The 20,233-nt window shown below is 35.4% G+C and overlaps 1 protein-coding gene and 2 non-coding genes across 3 annotated transcripts; 1 reads left to right on the top strand and 2 right to left on the bottom strand.

The window, feature by feature from the left end:
* Positions 1-278: 278 nt before the first annotated feature.
* LOC112721382 (blue copper protein 1a-like) lies at positions 279-1,135 on the bottom strand. Its single transcript, XM_025772453.1, has 2 exons — positions 970-1,135; positions 279-625 (listed from the first exon to the last, which is right to left on the bottom strand). The coding sequence occupies exons 1-2, from the start codon at positions 1,133-1,135 to the stop codon at positions 279-281; spliced, it is 513 nt and encodes a 170-aa protein (XP_025628238.1).
* A 13,199-nt stretch (positions 1,136-14,334) lies between these two features.
* LOC112725862 (small nucleolar RNA R71) lies at positions 14,335-14,442 on the top strand. Its single transcript, XR_003164943.1, has one exon. It is a non-coding gene; the product is annotated as a small nucleolar RNA R71 (small nucleolar RNA).
* Positions 14,443-19,017: 4,575 nt separating this feature from the next.
* LOC112724944 (small nucleolar RNA R71) lies at positions 19,018-19,126 on the bottom strand. The gene has a single exon (XR_003164082.1). It is a non-coding gene; the product is annotated as a small nucleolar RNA R71 (small nucleolar RNA).
* Positions 19,127-20,233: the final 1,107 nt, after the last annotated feature.

Here is a 20,233-nt window from a genome sequence, read left to right as displayed (position 1 = left end):
CATGTGACTTCATACGTATTATATAAGCGATTATTTCTGATTCTGTTTAATATAGCAACTAATAGTCCATGTTTGTATGTATTACCATGACCTTACTTTCAGAAATTTTCTCTTTTTAAAAATAAGTGTAACCATTCTTATGTAGAAAACAAAGATACAGTAATGTTGAAATTCAATTTAATTACTCATCACGATCAATATAATGCACACAATTAAATAAAAAAATAATGGAACAATGAAAATATCAATTTTCATACTAGCCAAAGTTCTAGAATAATCTAGAACATAATTGCTATGAGGAGAGCAAAAATTATCACTATCCAAGAAGAATAAATAGGAGAGGTTCCTGTTGCAGCGGAAATTGGGGTTGGGGTCGGGTTGGGAGAAGATGTTGGTGCCCCAAATCCAATTTGAGGTTGAACAGTTATTGCAACCTTCATTTTACCATTCTCACAATGGTTGCTAATACCACAAATATACCATTTTCTTCCTGGGGATGAAAGAACAATCACATCATTTCCAGTGGTAAAGCCTTGAGTTGATGAATCTGGTGGCACAGCACATTGTTGGAAGCCAGTACCATTCACTCTCATCACATTGTGCTTTCCTTTCATGTACTTGAATACTGTATCATATTATGAATTATCTCTTTTAAAAACTTAAGCTAGACATATATAGAAATATATAATTAATTTTACGACGATATTATAAGTGCACAAAAAATTAGTTATTAAATTAATTAATGATATAAAATGTATATTAAAATATAAAATATATATTAAAAATAATTTAAATAACACACATATATTTATATACAAATATATAATTATTAATTTAAATTAGCGATTAATTTTTGGTGTGGATATAATATTTTAATTTGTTAATTTTATATCTAACAAATGAAATAATATAAATGCATGCGCTTTTATTAATTATAGGATAACATTAATGTAGCTAGCTAATTAATACCAAGCTTATCTCCAGCATGGAATTCCTTTCCCTGAGCCCAAGCTTGATAGTCAAAGCCAGTGGCCCAACCATTGTCATCACCGACAATGAAGTCAGTTGAAGAAATAATAGGAATAATGGAAACAGCTACGATGAGAAACATGGTAAGGAAGCGAGACAAGGCCATAATGGTAATTATAATAATAAGCAGCTGTATTTCAGTTTAGAGTTGAGACTAGTAGTAGAGTTGGTTGAAGAAAGATGAACGATGGTGACATATTTATAGTGCAATTATAATATATTATAATGTGATGCTAAGCTAGTGGTTTTTATTATTATTAGTGCATGTGTGACAATTTCAAACATTTGGGTCCGGCTATAGGCTGATTCATAATGTTTTTCAATAATGAAGGAAGTTCTCTTCAGCCGAATGCATCAAAACGTTACAATTTGCCATTTGGACATGAAAGCTGAAACACTCGACTTTGTCTTCTTCCAAGAGAAACACCGTGAAACTCGTTTCTTTTCTGGCACTTGATACCTATTTTATACTAGTCCTCCAATCCAAAAAAAAATTTACAGTGGAGGCAAAAAAAAAAAATAATATATATATATATATATATTTCTCATAATATTCTACAAGTTAAAAATTAATTTATCATTAATTTGAGTTTTATTAGTCTACTGGCCAATGAATTATTACACATAAGAGACAGAATTCGAACTCCCAACACTTACTTAAGCGAACGACTAACTTGTTTATTCGATCAACCTAAATTGATTTAGATATATTTAAAATTTTAAATTAGAACTATTAATACATGTTGATAAAAACTAAAAATATACACACAATCACTTATTATATTATGTAAAATAATAAAAAGATAATTTCACACACAGCATAATATTCAAAATAAAAAAATAATAATTTATAATGACTTTCTTTTTATTTTTTTATATATATTTTTAAATAATTATTTCATTTTTTATTATCTTATATTTAATTGTTAAGTGTATTTATTATAATTTTTATGGTATAAATAAAATTTAAACAAAAGTAATTACTATAATCAAGGCCATTTTAATAATGAATATTAATATAGTATCTTAATACGTAGATAATATATTTTTTATCGTAAATAATTTTTTAAAAAATTACTAATAATTTAAGCTATATTTAGTTAGAAAACTAAATTTTAATTTAATTATTAACTAATTAACTAATATAATAAAAATTATCATCATTTTTTGAGTTTATTTATTATTTATTTTTTATTATTATACTAACTCAAATTTATTATTATTATTATTATTATTATTATTATTATTATTATTATTATTATTATGTTAAATTTAACAACAACAAAATTAACATAGAACACAAAAGAAATAATTTATATTTTATTTTGAGATAAATATAATATAATAAAAAACAAATATATATAAATATTAGTATTTTTTTTAACTTTGTGGAAATAAATGCCTCCTTTTTATTATATGTGAGTCCATCTCTATATATATATACTTAAATTTTATTATATTTTTATTCCATTGTAAAATTTTTTGGGATCTGTCACTAACACTATGTTTGTTTGAGAGAAAAATAGAAAGAAAGAAAAGGGAGGAAAGAAAATGGGAAAGAAAATGATTATTTTCTTTTGTTTGGTTGAGAAGGAAAATTAGAGAGGAAAGAAAATGGATGGAAAAAAATTGGTGGGGTCCACTAATTTTTTCTCTCTCCAACATTGAAAAGAAAATGAAGAGAAAACTAATGTTTTTCTCTCTACTTCCAATACTACCCCTTCACTTTTTCAATATATTTTCTAATATAAAGGTAAAATTGTCTTTTTATAACATTTCTTTCTTTCTTATTTTCCTTCCATCCAAACACATCTAAAAAAAATAAAAATCCACTCAATTTCTTTCCTTTCCTTTCTTTCCTTTCTATTTTCTTCCTCTCTATTTCTTTCCTTCCAACCAAACATAGCCTGAATGCAAGAAAAGCAATATAGTTCAATGCTAATTATTGACATTGTTGGTGTGAATAGTGGGATAACTCTTGCCTTATTACTGCAAGGACAAAAGTATAATTGCATGCCAAAAAATAGTTTTTGTTTATATGGGCTTTTATTGTGTTATTGAGCTAGACGAAAACCATTAAATTAAAAACAAATTCGATCACAATATTTATATACAAATATATACCTAAATACACGAGATTTCTCATACAAGTAACTTACAAATATTATTATTAGACAAATTTTAATAAATCTAGATTGGTTTAATATCTAGTAATTTGAGAGCAAAACCTATTCTTTATAAATATTAGTTTTAAGTTGTATACCAAAGATTCTATTTTTAGATTGATAAAAAATATTTGAAATGTAAAAATAAAATTTGGAAACGACTGGAAAAAAAAAGAAATAAAGAAGATACCAAAAAAAAAAATAACTGACTTTTGAATTTAAAATAAACAATAAAATTCAAAATAAAAATAACTGACTTTTGAATTTAAAATAAACAATAAAATGCCTATGACATGATCAAACAACTTTGATTTCAAATATAATGATAAACATAAAGAATAAAAAGAAAAAAAAGAAAAGCTTTGCAGAGGAAGTAAATTTGCAAGAAAACTAAAGAGAATGTAAAAACAATGAAAGAAATCCTACAGAAAAATAAATTTTGAGTAAGATCTGAAAGTCTCTGGAGATGTGAAATTACAAGAGTGTTTTTCTAGAAAAGAATTTCAACCTCTATTTCTTCAAAACTTTATCTATTTATAGCCCCTTATAACCAATCAAATTTTATCACGTACTTCATATGTGAGAAAACCAAATGTAACTGTTTCCGCCACATAAATGATATGAAAACCGTCCCCAACTGCCTCAAATACTAGTCTTTCTATTACTTTGACCAGGAAATTTTGTCTTCGATATACATTTCGATCAATCCATCTTGCTGATCGATGCCCTTTATTCGATAAACTCGAAAAACCTCCTTGATGAAGTCCACACAAATATTATTGATATGTTCATTACCAATTTAAATTAGTTCGACCCAACAATTTACCCTTTGAATCGACGACTTCTAACATAAAAGGTTTGTTGATTCAGTAAATTTCACTTATTCCCTTTTGTCTTAATACAAACTTATACAGAGCAAAATTTAAACTTAAAAATGTTTGGAAACCATAACTGACGTCAAATTTGAGAAACCGTTCCACTAATCACATCTATTGAATGCGCGTCCCATCATGCACACTTCTCTATTAAATCTGGACATTTAACTTTCGTCCAACTAAACCCTTTTAATTTCTTTTATAAATACCTTACCTAACTAAATCTTTGAACTTTTCCAAAAACTTCTTCATTACGCATTCCTTTCTTCTTGACGCGATATCACTTCACCTCTCCTGAATTGTCTCTGTAAGTAAGAATCCCCTCTTTTTCAAAATTCTCACCATTTGTAAGACTTGGCTTTATCAACTCTTTTTTTCACGGTATCTTTATCCATTCAATATATATATATATTTATACTATCATTTAGGTATATTTATATTTATAAAGAAATAATTTCATTTTGCTCATGCTATCACTGTAAATTTTCTAGAACTTTCGGTACCAATAGCAAGCCTTCTTCTTCCACGAAAGGAAAAGAAATATTAGAAGAAACCCATGCATTAGTCTCCAAATCATAGCTCAGGACCATGATATCATTATTAAAGACCCTGTTAATGCTACAAATGCACACAAAATCCTCTTCCCATTCACTGTTGATAACCAAATGCATTGTTTCCTAAGCTCTCTGCTTTCTCTTTCTGGAATTGATCAAGTTCTCCCTTTTTTTCTTCTCTCCTTGACCAGGAATTATTAATAAACAAAGACATGTATATGGCTCCTTTTGATGATCATACAAAAGGATTTTGAAATAACTCTAAGACTTTGATGAGCGGATATTTTATACACTTTTTGGCATCATTTTCATATAGTTTTTAGCATGTTTTATTTAAGTTTTATTATATTTTCATAGGTTTTAGTGTAAAATTCACATTTTTGGATTCTACTTTGAGTTTGTGTGTTTTTATGCAATTTCAAGTATTTTCTGGCTAAAATTGAGGAGCTGGAGCAAAAGTCTGATTCAGAGACAGAGAAAGCACTGCAGATGCTGTCAGGATCTGACCTCCTTCCGCTTGAAAGAGCTTTTCTGGAGATACAGAAGTTCAAATGGAGCGTTGTCAAAGGCTATGAAAAGCTAACATCCAGGGCTTTCCAGCAATCTATAATAGTTTATACTATGCTTCGGAATTGAAGGCCCAAAACTGGCGTTCAACGCCAGCCATCTACCCCAGTCCAGTCGTCCAACGCCCATAAGGAGGAGACTAGCGTCAAACACCCAAAAGGGGGTTCCCAACCAGCATTCAACGCCCCTAGGGAGTCTTAGCACGTGGGTGACACTCAAGCTCAGCCCAAACACTCACCAAGTGGGCCACAGAAGTGGATTTTCGCACTAAAAGACTGTTTTACCCTTTTTATGTAATCCTGAGTCATTTGTTTAGTATTAAAAGGAGAAGATCACCCTTGTTTAGGATCTCTCCTAGCATTTTTCGAACCTTTCATTGTATTTTCTATCAGTATGAGTCTCTAAACCTCCAAGGTTAAGGGGAGGAGCTCTGCTGAGTTTTATGGATTAATAAAAGTATTACTGTTCTATCTCAATTCATGTTTGATTCTCTATTCTAAGATGTATCTTAGTTCTTCAACCTTATGAATGAGTTGAACCGGCACAAGGTTATCTCTATTCTACATGGGTTCAGCGAGCGTCTTTCATCGAAAATCAATGAACTACTAGTTTGATTATACATCTCTTAGACGGCTAATCCACAACTTCGTTAGGAACTTCTCGAGACACCAGTTCAGCCGAGGTATGGAGAGATTAGGGTCTTTGTGGTAAAGGCTAGAACCAAAGGCGCAACATTCTCTGATCCAGAAGATTCGACCTTGTCTGTGGCGTTTTGAGTAGGATCATCAAGTGGAATGGACTGTAGGAACTTCACCCTCATTCACACTGGATGCGCACTAACCCTGGTGTTCAGCCTAGAGGAGAATCGGCGACCTCTCAAGAAAGGCATTAATCACATACAGCCTGCCATCGAATAAATCATTCACAATTGGCGTAGACAGTGAGACCGAATTAATCTAGAAGAATAAAGCATCTCTGAAGCCTTAACCATCTTTTTATCATTGCATTCACCTTCAATTGAGTAACATTATCTTTATTTTACTTTTATGCGCTTTAAACAAACAAACAAATTTTCTATCCGCCTGACTAAGATCTACAAAATAACCACAGCTTGATTCAAGCCAATAATCCTCGTGGGATCGATCCTGACTCACTCAGGTATTACTTGGATGACCCAGTGCACTTGCTGGTTCAGTTGTGCGAAGTGTAATTCTGCGCACCAAGTTTTTTGCGCCGTTGCCAGGGATTGTTCAAGTTTGAACAAACTAAGGATTATTTTGTTGCTTAGATTATGTATTGTCTTTAATTTTATTTGAGTCTTTTATTTTCCTTTTTCGAAAAAAAATCAAAAGAAATTTTCAAAAATCTTTTCTTTTCTTTATTAATCTTAAGTTTGATGTCTTTGAGTCTTTTTCTTTAAAATTTTCGAAATTGGTGTCTTTGGTTTTCAAAATTTTTAAGTTTGGTGTCTTTTACATGTTCTTTGTTTTCTTGAAATTCTTTGAGTTTTGTTCTTGGTGTTCTTCTTGATTTTCAAATTTGTTCTTGTTTTTCTTCTTGTTTTGATCTTTAAAATTTTAAGTTTAGTGTCTTTAGGTGTTTGTCTTTGAAATTTTTGAAATCTTGTGTCTTTAGATTAAAAAGTTTTAAGTTTGGTGTCTTTTGGTTGTTTTTCTCTTTCTTCATTAATTCAAAAAAATAAAAAATATATCTTTTCTATCTTTTTTATCTTAATTTTCAAAAATATCAAAAAGATTTCAAATTTTAATTTCAAAATTATTATCTTATCTTATCTTAGTTTTAAATTTCAAACTTCAAATTTCAAAATCAAATCTTTTTCAAAAATCAATTTCAAATCTTATCTCTTCCAAATCTTTTTCAAATCTTTTTCAAATTCTTATCTTATCATTTCCAAATTTCAATTTTCAAAATCAAATCTCTTTCAAATCTTTTCAATTTCTATCTTATCTTTTCTAATTTTAAATTTTAAATTCAAATCTTCTCTAATCTTCTATCTTATCTTGTATTCAAATCTTTCTTAATTAGTTACCTGTTTTCTCTTTCTTCTTTTTTAAAACTTCCTAACTAATTCCTCTCTCTTCTATGTTCGAAAATCCTCCTTCTATTTCTCTCTTCTCTTTTTCGAACATCATTATTTAATTTTCAAATCTTTTTAGTTAATTAGTTTTCATTTTCGAATTTAATTAATAAATAAAATAAAAACAAAAATATTTTTTCTTTTTACTTCTAATTTTTGAATTTTTACCCCTCTCTTTTCGAATTCTTTTTATCACTTCTTTTATTTTCATTCTTCTTTTCTTTCTTCTTCACATTTCACAGGGAGTCCTCTGTTCTTGAACATAGAGCTCCCATTATTTTTTTTTTTGCTTTCTTTTCTTGTTTATGAGAAGGAACAGAGATAAAGAACCTCTCTTTAATCCTGATCCTAAACCTGAGAGGACTCTAAGGAGGCATTTACAACAAGATAAAGCACAACACTCCGGAAGAAACTTGGTGCACAAAATTGTGATCTCAGGCAATGGCGCCAAAAATTCTGTATGCACGTCTTAATAAATCGTTTTTCATTCACAACTTTGATACAACTAACCAGCAAGTGCACCGGGTCGTCCAAGTAATAAAACCTTACGTGAGTAAGGGTCGATCCCACGGAGATTGTTGGTATGAAGCAAGCTATGGTCATCTTATAAATCTCAGTCAGGCGGATAATAATTGATTATGGAGTTTTCGAAAATAAATAATAAATAGACAAAAAATAAAGATAGAAATACTTATGTATATCATTGGTGAGAATTTCAGATAAAGGTATAGAGATGCTTTCGGCCCTCTGAACTTCTGCTTTCCTGCTGTCTTCATCCAATCTGTCCTACTCCTTTCTATGGCTGGCTTTATGTAAGAACATCACCATTGTCAATGGCTACTTTTCATCCTCTCTGTGAAAATGGTCCGATGCGCTGTCACTGCATGGCTAATCATCTGGAGGCATCACCGTGGTCAATGGCTGCATCCTATCCTCTTGTGAAAATGGTCCAAATGCTCTGTCACAGCACGGCTAATCATCTGAGGTTCTCGATCATACTGGAATAGGATTCACCCTCCTTTTGCGTCTGTCACTACGCCCAGCACTCGCGAGTTTGAAGTTCGTCACAGTCATTCAATCCCTGAATCCTACTCGGAATACCACAGACAAGGTTTAGACTTTCCAGATTCTCATGAATGCCGCCATCAATCTAGCTTATACCACGAAGATTCTGATTAAGAGATCCAAGAGATAATCATCCAATCTAAGGTGGAACGGAAGTGGTTGTCAGGCACGCGTTCGTGGGGGAATGATGATGATTGTCACGTTCATCACATTCATGTTAAAGTGCGAATGAATATCTTAGAAGCGGAATAAGTTGAATTGAATAGAAAAATAGTAGTACTTTGCATTAATTCATGAGGAACAGCAGAGCTCCACACCTTAATCTATGGAGTGTAGAAACTCTATCGTTGAAAATACATAAGTGATGAAGGTCCAGGCATGGCCGAGAGGCCAGCCCCCTAAACGTGATCAATATGATCTAAAGATGAACTAAAAATCATAAGATGTCTAATACAATAGTAAAAAGTCCTATTTATACTAAACTAGTTACTAGGGTTTACAGAAGTAAGTAATTGATGCATAAATCCACTTCCGGGGCCCACTTGGTGTGTGCTTGGGCTGAGCTTGAATGTTACACGCGCAGAGGCTCTTTCTGGAGTTGAATGCCAAGTTGTAACGTGTTTTTGGCGTTCAACTCTGGTTCGTGACGTGTTTCTGGCGTTTAACTCCAGACTACAACGTAAAACTGGCGTTCAATGCCCTTTTGCGTCGTCTAAACTCGGCCAAAGTATGAACTATTATATATTGCTGGAAAGCCCTGGATGTCTACTTTCCAACGCAATTGGAAGCGCGCTATTTTGAGTTTTGTAGCTCCAGAAATCCACTTTGAGTGCAGGGAGGTCAGAATCCAACAGCATCAGCAGTCCTTCTTCAACCTCTGAATCTGATTTTTGCTCAAGTCCCTCAATTTCAGCCAGAAAAATACCTGAAATCACAGAAAAATACACAAAGTCATAGTAAAGTCCAGAAATGTGAATTTAACATAAAAACTAATGAAAACATCCCTAAAAGTAACTAGATCCTACTAAAAACATACTAAAAACAATGCCAAAAAGCGTATAAATTATCCGCTCATCACAACACCAAACTTAAATTGTTGCTTGTCCCCAAGCAACTGAAAATCAAATAGGATAAAAAGAAGAGAATATACTATAAATTCCAAACTATCAATGAAACATAGCTCCAATCAGATGAGCGGGACTTGTAGCTTTTTGCCTCTTGAATAGTTTTGGCATCTCACTTTATCCATTGAGGTTCAGAATGATTGGCATCTATAGGAACTCAGAGTTCAGATAGTGTTATTGATTCTCCTAGTTCAGTATGTTGATTCTTGAACACAGCTACTTTATGAGTCTTGGCCGTGGCCCTAAGCACTTTGTTTTCCAGTATTACCACCGGATACATAAATGCCACAGACACATAACTGGGTGAACCTTTTCAGATTGTGACTCAGCTTTGCTAAAGTCCCCAATTAGAGGTGTCCAGGGTTCTTAAGCACACTCTTCTTTTGCTTTGGACCTTGACTTTAACCGCTCAGTCTCAAGTTTTCACTTGACACCTTCACGCCACAAGCACATGGTTAGGGACAGCTTGGTTTAGCCGCTTAGGCCAGGATTTTATTCCTTTAGGCCCTCCTATCCACTGATGCTCAAAGCCTTGGGATCCTTTTTATTTACCCTTGCCTTTTGGTTTTAAGGGTTATTGGCTTTTTGCTCTTGCCTTTTGGTTTTAAGAGCTTTTGGCTTTTTCTGCTTGCTTTTTCTTTTTCTTTCTATTTTTTTTCTGCAAGCTTTGTTCTTTGCTGCTTTTTCTTGCTTCAAGAATCATTTTTATAATTTTTCAGATTATCAAATAACATGTCTCCTTGTCATCATTCTTTCAAGAGCTAACATATTTAACATTCTAAAACAACAACTTCAAAAGACATATGCACTGTTCAGGCATTCATTCAGAAAACAAGAAGCATTGTCACCACATCAATATAATTAAACTAAGTTCAAGGATAAATTCGAAACTCATGTACTTCTTGTTCTTTTGAATTAAAACAGTTTTCATTTAAGAGAGGTGATAGATTCATAGGACATTCATAACTTTAAGACAAAGTTACTAAATACTAATGATCATGTAATAAGACACAAACATGGATAAGCACTTAACATAAAGAAAACGAAAAACAGAGAATGTAAGAACAAGGAATGAGTCCACCTTAGTGATGGTGGCGTTTCCTTCTTGAGGAACCAATGATGTCCTTGAGCTCTTCTTTGTCTCTTCCTTGTCTTTGTTGCTCCTCCCTCATTGCTTTTTGATCTTCTCTAATTTCATGAAGGATGATGGAGTGCTCTTGATGTTCCACCCTTAATTGTCCCATGTTGGAACTTAATTCTCCTAGGGAGGTGATGATTTGCTCCCAATAGTTTTGTGGAGGAAAATGCATTTGAGGCATCTCCGGGATCTCATGGTGATGAGCTTCATGCGCCTTGTGAGCTCCATGAATGGGCTCTCTTGTTTGCTCCATCCTTTTCTTAGTGATGGGCTTCTCTTCCTCAATGGGAATGTCTCCTTCTATGTCAATCCCAGCCGAATTGCATAGATGGCAAATGAGGTGAGGAAAAGCTAATCTTGCCATAGTGGAGGACTTGTCAGCCACCTTATAGAGTTCTTGAGGTATAATCTCATGAACCTCCACCTCTTCTCCAATCATGATGCTATGGATCATGATGGCCCGGTCTATAGTAACTTCAGACTGGTTGCTAGTGGGAATGATTGAGCGTTGAATGAACTCCAACCATCCTCTAGCTACAGGCTTAAGGTCCAGTCTTCTCAGTTGAACCGGTTTGCCTTTTGAGTCAATCTTCCATTGAGCTCCTTCCACACATATGTCCATGAGGACTTGGTCCAACCTTTGATCAAAGTTGACTCTCCTTGTGTAGGGGCATGCGTTCTATTCCATCATTGGCAAGTTGAACACCAACCTTACATTTTCCGGACTAAAATCTAAGTAATTCCCCCGAACCATGGTGAGATAATTCTTTGGGTTCGGGTTCTTACTTTGATCATGGTTCCTTGTGATCCATGCATTAGCATAGAACTCTTGAACCATTAGAATTCCGACTTGTTGGATGGGGTTTGTTAGAACTTCCCAACCTCTTCTATGGATCTCATGTCGGATCTCCGAATACTCATTTCTTTTGAGTTTTAAAGGGACCTCGGGGATCACCTTCTTCTTGGCCACAACATCATAGAAGTGGTCTTGATGAGCTTTGGAGATGAATCTTTCCATCTCCCATGACTCGGAGGTGGAAGCTTTTGTCTTCCCTTTCCCTTTTCTAGAGGATTCTCCGGTCTTGGGTGCCATCAATGGTAATGGAAAAACAAAAAGCTTATGCTTTTACCACACCAAACTTAGAATATTGCTCGCCCTCGAGCAAGAGAAGAAAGCATAGATGAAGAAGAAGAAGAAAATATGGAGGAAAGGAGGGAGAGGTATATTCGGCCAAGAAGGGGAAGAGAGGGTTGTGTTATGTGAAAATGAGGAAGAATGGAGGGCTATATATAGGGAAGGGAGGGGGTAAGGTTCAGCCATAAGGGTGGGTTTTGGGTGGGAAATTGATTTTGAATTTTGAAGGTAGGTGGAGTTTATGAGGTAGGTTTATAGGGAAGAGTGGATGGATGTGAGTGGTGAAGTGGTGATAGGGAAGAGAGATTGAGGTGATTGGTGAAGAGTTTTGGGGAAGAGTGTTTATTGGGAAGAGAGGATGAACATTGAGAAGAGGGAAGAGAGTGAGTGGTAGTAGGTGGGGATCCTGTGGGGTCCACAGATGTTGAGATGATCCTGTGGAGTCCACAGATCCTGAGGTGTCAAGGAATTGCATCCCTGCACCAATTAGGCATGTAAAATGCCTTTGCATGCAATTCTGGCGTTTAAACGCCGAACTGGTGCTTGTTCTGGGCGTTCAACGCCCAGATGCAGCATATTTCTGGCGTTGAACGCCAGCTAGATGCTTGTTTCTGGCGTTCAACGCCATATCCATGCTCTGTTCTGGCGTTGAACGCCAGCCAGATGCTCCTTACTGGCGTTTAAACGCCAGTAAGATCCTCCTCCAGGGTGTGATTTTTCTTCTGCTGTTTTTGATTCTGTTTTCAATTTTTTGATTTATTTTGTGACTCCACATGATCATGAACCTATAAGGACATATAACTAATAAAAATATAATTAAATAAAAATTGGGTTGCCTCCCAACAAGCGCTTCTTTAATGTCAATAGCTTGAGAGTGGGCTCTCATGGAGCCTCACAGATGTTCAGAGCATTGTTGAGACTCCCCAACACCAAACTTAGAGTTTGGATATGGGAGTTCAACACCAAACTTAGAGTTTGGTTGTGGCCTCCCAACACCAAACTTAGAGTTTGACTGTGGGGGCTCTGGTTGACTCTGTTTTGAGAGAAGCTTACTTTGCCTCTTTTCCATGTTTACAGAAGGATGTCCTTGAGTTTTAAACTCAAGGGAGTCCTCATTCAATTGAAGGACTAGTTCACCTCTGTTAACATCAATCACAGCTCTTGCTGTGGCTAGGAAGGGTCTTCCAAGGATGATGGATTCATCCTCATCCTTTCCAGTATCTAGGATTATGAAATCAGCAGGGATGTAAAGGCCGTCAACCTTTACTAATATGTCCTCTACTTGTCCATAAGCCTATTTTCTGGAATTGTCTGCCATCTCTAATGAGATTTTAGCAGCTTGTACCTTAAAGATTCCTAGTTTCTCCATTACAGAGAGTGGCATGAGGTTTATTCCTGACCCCAGGTCACATAGAGCCTTCTCAAAGGTCACGGTGCCTATGGTACAAGGTATTAGGAACTTTCCAGGATCCTGTTTCTTCTGAGGCAATCTCAGTTGATCCAATGCATTTAGTTCATTGGTGAACAGGGGAGGTTCATCTCCCCAAGTCTCACCACCAAATAAATTGGCATTCAGCTTCATGATTGCACCAAGGAACTTGGCAACTTGCTCTTCAGTAACATCCTCATTCTCTTCAGAAGAAGAATACTCATCAGAGCTCATGAAGGGCGTAAGGAGGTTCAATGGAATCTCTATGGTCTCTAGATGAGTCTCAGATTCCTTTGGTTCCTCAGAGGGAAACTCCTTATTGATCACTGAACGTCCCAGGAGGTCTTCCTCCTTGGGATTCACGTCCTCCCCTTCTTCCTTAGATTCGGCCATGATGGTTATATCAATGGCCTTGCACTCTCCTTTTGGATTTTCTTCTGTATTACTTGGGAGAGTACTAGGAGGGATTTCAGTGATCCTTTTACTCAGTTGGCCCACTTGTGCTTCCAAATTTCTAATGGAGGACCTTGTTTCATTCATGAAACTCACAGTGGCCTTAGATAGATCAGAGACTAAGTTTGCTAAATTAGAGGTATTTTGTTCAGAGTTCTCTGTCTGCTGCTGAGTGGATGATGGAAAAGGTTTACTATTGTTAAACCTATTTCTTCCACCATTATTAAAGCCTTGTTGAGGCTTTTGTTGATCCTTCCATGAGAGATTTGGGTGATTTCTCCATGAGGGATTATAAGTGTTTCCATATGGTTCACCCATGTAATTCACCTCGGCTATTGCAGGGTTTTCAGGATCATAAGCTTCTTCTTCAGAAGATGCCTCTTGAGTACTGTTGGATGCAGCTTGCATTACATTCAGACTCTGAGAAATCATATTGACTTGCTGAGTCAATATTTTATTCTGAGCAAATATGACATTCAGAGTATCAATTTCAAGAACTCCCTTCTTCTGAGGCGTCCCATTACTCACAGGATTCCTCTCAGAAGTGTACATGAACTGGTTATTAGCAACCATGTCAACGAGTTCTTGAGCTTCTGCAGGCGTTTTCTTTAGGTGAATGGATCCACCTGCAGAAGTATCCAATGACATCTTAGCTAATTTAGACAGACCATCATAGAATATATCCAGGATGGTCCATTCTGAAAGCATGTCAGAAGGACACTTTTTGGTCAGTTCCTTGTATCTCTCCCAAGCTTCATAGAGGGATTCACCTTCTTTCTGTCCGAAGGTTTGAACATCCACTCTAAGCTTGCTCAGCTTTTGAGGAGGAAAGAACTTGGCTAAGAAAGCCTTGACCAGCTTATCCCAAGAGTTCAGGCTATCTTTGGGTTGAGAGTCCAACCACACTCTAGCTCTGTCTCTTACAGCAAAAGGGAAAAGTATGAGCCTGTAGACTTCAGGATCTACTCCATTAGTCTTAACAGTATCACAGATCTGCAAGAATTCAGTTAAGAACTGAAAAGGATCTTCAGATGGAAGTCCATAAAACTTGCAATTTTGTTGCATTAGAGAAACTAATTAAGGTTTCAGCTCAAAATTGTTTGCTCCAATGGTAGGGATGGAGATGCTTCTTCCATGTAAATTAGAATTAGGTGCAGTAAAGTCACCAAGCATCCTCCTTGCATTATTATTATTTTCGGCTGCCATATCCTCTTCTTGTTCGAAAATTTCTGTAAGGTTATCTCTGGATTGTTGTATTTTAGCTTCTCTTAGTTTCCTCTTCAGAGTCCTTTCAGGTTCTGGATCTGCTTCAACAAGAATATTCTTGTCCTTGCTCCTGCTCATATGAAAAAGAGGGAACAGAAAAATAATAATAATAGGGATCCTTTTTACCCAGGTATAGAGGTTCCCCTGTGTGAGTAGAAGAAGAAAAGAATGTAATGTAAAGAAGGGAAGAAAAAAACTCGAACACAGAGAGGGAGGTAGTGTTCGAATTTTTGGATGGGAGAGAAGTGTTAGTAGATGAATAAATAAATAGAAGGAGATGAGAGAGAAAGAGGAATTTCGAAAATTATTTTTGAAAAATGGTTAGTGATTTTCAAAAATTAAAATTAAAATTTGAAACAATTAGTTAATTAAAAAGAATTTTTGAAAAAGAGGGAAGATATTTTCGAAAATTAGAGAGAGAGAGTTAGTTAGGTAGTTTTGAAAAAGATAAGAAACAAACAAAAGTTAGTTAGTTAGTTGAAACAAATTTTGAAAGTCAATTTTTGAAAAGATAAGAAGATAAGAAGTTAGAAAAGATATTTGAAAATCGAATTTTTGAAAAAGATAAGATAAGAAGATATTTTTGAAAAGATATGATTGAAATTAGTTTTGAAAAAATTTGATTTTTAAAATCACAATTAATGACTTGATTCACAAGAAATCACAAAATATTATTTTAGAACTTAAAGTTTGAATCTTTCTTAACATAAGTAACAAACTTGAAATTTTTGAATCAAAACATTAATTGTTGATGATATTTTCGAAAATTATGAGATAAAATTAAGAAAAATATTTTTGAAAAATCTTTTTAAAATTTTTGAAAATAAATAAGAAAAATGAAAAAGATTTGATTTTTGAAAAAGATTTTGAAAAAGATAATATTTTTAAATTGAAAATTTGATTTGACTCATAAGAAACAATTGAATTTTTAAAAATTTTTTAAAAAGTCAATCCAAATTTTCGAAATTTATGAGAGAAGAAAGGAAATATATTTTTTTTATTTTTGAATTTTTAATGATGAAAGAGAAAAACATGAAAATGATGCAATGCATGAAAATTTTGGATCAAAACAATGAATGCATGCAAGAATGCTATGAATGTCAAGATGAATACCAAGAACACTTTGAAGATCATGATGAACATCAAGAACTTATTTTTGAAAATTTTATATGCAAAGAAAACATGCAAGACACCAAACTTAGAAATCTTTCATGTTCAGACACTATGAATGCAAGAATGCATATGAAAAACAACATGCAACGCAAAACCATATAATATGAAGATCAATCAAGAAGGGTTATCAAGAACAACTTGAAGATCATGATGAATGCAATGCATGAATGCAATTTTCGAAAAATGCATGATGAGTATGCAATTGACACCAAACTTAAAATTTGACTCAAGACTCAAACAAGAAACACAAAATATTTTTGGTTTTTATGATTTTATGATTTTTTTTGGATTTTTCGAAAATTATTTGTGAAAAAGAAAAATAAGGATTCCAAAATTTTTAATATGAATTCCAGGAATCTTGCACTCTTAGTCTAAAGCTCCAATCTGAGGGTTAGACATGGCTTAATAGCCAGTCAAGCTTTAGCATGTAAATCAAGTGGATCAGGAACAGCAGCAGGTGGATTAGCAACAACTAGCTTGCTCTTGATAATGTTGGGTTGGAAGCCCCAGTCCAAATGAATTTAGACATGGCTTTATAGCCAGTCAGGCTTCAATATGCTTTATGAAACTCTAGAATTCATTCTTAAAAATTCTGAAGAACAATATATTTTTGAAAAGATTTATATTTTTTTTTTCAAAAATAAAGGAAAAATTTTTGAAAAATTTTTGAAAATATTTTTTTTTGAAAACAAAATAAGAAGAAAATTACCTAATCTGAGCAATACGATGAACCGTTAGTTGTCCAAACTCGAACAATCCCCGGCAACGGCGCCAAAAACTTGGTGCATGAAATTGTGATCTCAGGAAACGGCGCCAAAAACTCTGTATGCACGTCTTAATAAATCGTTTTTCATTCACAACTTTGATACAACTAACCAGCAAGTGCACTGGGTCGTCCAAGTAATAAAACCTTACGTGAGTAAGGGTCGATCCCACGGAGATTGTTAGTATGAAGCAAGCTATGGTCATCTTGTAAATCTCAGTCAGGCGGATAATAATTGATTATGGAGTTTTCGAAAATAAATAATAAATAGACAGAAAATAAAGATAGAAATACTTATGTATATCATTGGTGAGAATTTCAGATAAAGGTATAGAGATGCTTTCGTCCCTCTGAACTTTTGCTTTCCTGCTGTCTTCATCCAATCTGTCCTACTCCTTTCTATGGCTGGCTTTATGTAAGAACATCACCATTGTCAATGGCTACTTTTCATCCTCTCTGTGAAAATGGTCCGATGCGCTGTCACTGCATGGCTAATCATCTGGAGGCATCATCGTGGTCAATGGCTGCATCCTATCCTCTTGTGAAAATGGTCCAAATGCTCTGTCACAGCACGGCTAATCATCTGAGGTTCTCGATCATACTGGAATAGGATTCACCCTCCTTTTGCGTCTGTCACTACGCCCAGCACTCGCGAGTTTGAAGTTCGTCACAGTCATTCAATCCCTGAATCCTACTCGGAATACCACAGACAAGGTTTAGACTTTCCGGATTCTCATGAATGCCGCCATCAATCTAGCTTATACCACGAAGATTCTGATTAAGAGATCCAAGAGATAATCATCCAATCTAAGGTGGAACGGAAGTGGTTGTCAGGCACGCATTCGTGGGGGAATGATGATGATTGTCACGTTCATCACATTCATATTGAAGTGCGAATGAATATCTTAGAAGCGGAATAAGTTGAATTGAATAGAAAAACAGTAGTACTTTGCATTAATTCATGAGGAACAGCAGAGCTCCACACCTTAATCTATGGAGTGTAGAAACTCTACCGTTGAAAATACATAAGTGATGAAGGTCCAGGCATGGCCGAGAGGCCAGCCCCCTAAACGTGATCAATATGATCTAAAGATGAACTAAAAATCATAAGATGTCTAATACAATAGTAAAAAGTCCTATTTATACTAAACTAGTTACTAGGGTTTACAGAAGTAAGTAATTGATGCATAAATCCACTTCCGGGGCCCACTTGATGTGTGCTTGGGCTGAGCTTGAATGTTACACGCGCAGAGGCTCTTTCTGGAGTTGAACGCCAAGTTGTAACGTGTTTTTGGCGTTCAACTCTGGTTCGTGACGTGTTTCTGGCGTTTAACTCCAGACTGCAGCGTAGAATTGGCGTTCAACGCCCTTTTGCATCGTCTAAACTCGGCCAAAGTATGGACTATTATATATTTCTGGAAAGCCCTGGATGTCTACTTTCCAACGCAATTGGAAGCGCGCCATTTTGAGTTATGTAGCTCCAGAAATCCACTTTGAGTGCAGGGAGGTCAGAATCCAACAGCATCAGCAGTCCTTCTTCAACCTCTGAATCTGATTTTTGCTCAAGTCCCTCAATTTCAGCCAGAAAATACCTGAAATCACAGAAAAACACACAAACTCATAGTAAAGTCCAGAAATGTGAATTTAACATAAAAACTAATGAAAACATCCCTAAAAGTAACTAGATCCTACTAAAAACATACTAAAAACAATGCCAAAAAGCGTATAAATTATCCGCTCATCAAAACTCCTTAGAAAATTTCAAACAAGAAATTGAAGACATGGCAGACAATGCTAACAATGGAGAAGATGCAAGAAAGGTTCTTGGTGACTACACCATACCAACCTCTGATTTCTATGGAAGAAGTATCTCCATACCTGCCATTAGAGCAAACAACTTTGAGCTTAAGCCTCAATTAGTCTCTCTAATGCAACAGAATTGCAAATTTTATGGACTTCCACTAGTAGATCCACATCAGTTTCTATCTGAATTCTTGCAAATCTGTGACACTGTTAAGACCAATGAAGTGGATCCTAAGGTTTACAGACTTATGCTCTTTCCCTTTGCGGCAAGAGACAGAGCTAGGATATGGTTGGACTCTCAACCTAAAGAAAGCTTAGACTCTTGGAAAAAATTGGTCAATGCTTTCTTGGCGAAGTTTTTTCCACCTCAGAAGATGAGCAAAATCAGAGTAGAAGTTCAAACCTTCAGACAAAAAGAAGGTGAATCCCTCTATGAAGCTTGGGAAAGATACAAGCAACTGATCAGGAGATGTCCTTCTGACATGCTCTCAGAATGATCTATCTTAGGCATACTCTATGATGGTCTCTCTGAGATGTCCAAAATATCATTGAGGTGGATCACTCCACTTGAAGAAAATGCCTGCAAAAGCAAGAGAACTCATTGAGATGGTTGCAAACAACCAATTCACGTACACTTCTGAGAGAAACCCTGTGAATAATGGGGTAGCTCAGAAGAAAGGAGTTCCTGAAGTAGACGCTCTGAATGCCATATTGGCTCAGAATAAGATATTGACCAGTAGGTCAATACGATCTCTCAGCATTTGACTGGAATATAAGCTGCAACTGGCAGCACTCAAGAAGCTTCCTCTGAAGGAGAAGCTTATGATCCTGAACAACCTATGATGGAGGAGGCAAATTACATGGGAGAACCCTATGGAAACACCTACAACCCCTCATGGAGGAATCATCCTAACCTTTCATGGAAGGATCAACAGAAGCCCCAGCAAGGCTTCAATAATAATCAAGGTGGAAGAACCCAGAATAGGTTCAACAATAGGCCACCATTCCTATCTTCTCAGGAACATATGAAGATTCCTAAGCAGAGCCTTTCTGACTTAGTCACTATCGTCTCCAACCTCTCTAAGACCACTCATAGTTTCATAACTGAAACAAGGTCATCCATTAGAAATTTGGAGGTACAAGTTGGTCAACTGAGCAAGAGAATCCCTGAGACTCCTCCTAACACTCTTCCTAGTAACACTAAAGTAAACCCAAGAGAAGAGTGCAAGGCTATCACCACAGAGGCTGAGGCCGAATCTGGAGAGACTGAGATAGTGTTGAACGCCAGTAAGGAATACCTTACTAGCGTTCAGCACCCACACTGTTAAGAGCTTGGTGTTGAACGCCAGTGAAGAGGATCTCACTGGGTGTTCAATGCCCAAACTGGCAGAGAAGCTGGCGTTGAACGCCAGTGAAGATGTCCTCACTGGGCGTTCAACGCCCAAAAAGCTACAAGAGGTGGAGTTGAATGCCAGTAAGGGTATCCCTGAGCATTCAACACCCACTAATGAAGTTCCTATCCAAGAATTAAAGGAAGCCAAGACTCATATAGAGACCATAAAGGTCCCTTTGCAAGCACTCTTGAAATTCATGAGT

Source organism: Arachis hypogaea, chromosome 11 (assembly GCF_003086295.3).
Source record: "Arachis hypogaea cultivar Tifrunner chromosome 11, arahy.Tifrunner.gnm2.J5K5, whole genome shotgun sequence".
Lineage (NCBI taxonomy): Eukaryota > Viridiplantae > Streptophyta > Magnoliopsida > Fabales > Fabaceae > Arachis > Arachis hypogaea.
This window is presented reverse-complemented; position numbering and strand designations above follow the sequence as displayed.

Bases quoted from the DNA above. Each gene is read 5' to 3' on its own strand.
- LOC112721382 (XM_025772453.1), bottom strand. From the start codon at position 1,135: ATGGCCTTGTCTCGCTTCCTTACCATGTTTCTCATCGTAGCTGTTTCC. The intron at 626-969 runs GTATTAATTAGC...AATATGATACAG, and splicing joins CCATGCTGGAGATAAGCTTG to TATTCAAGTACATGAAAGGA.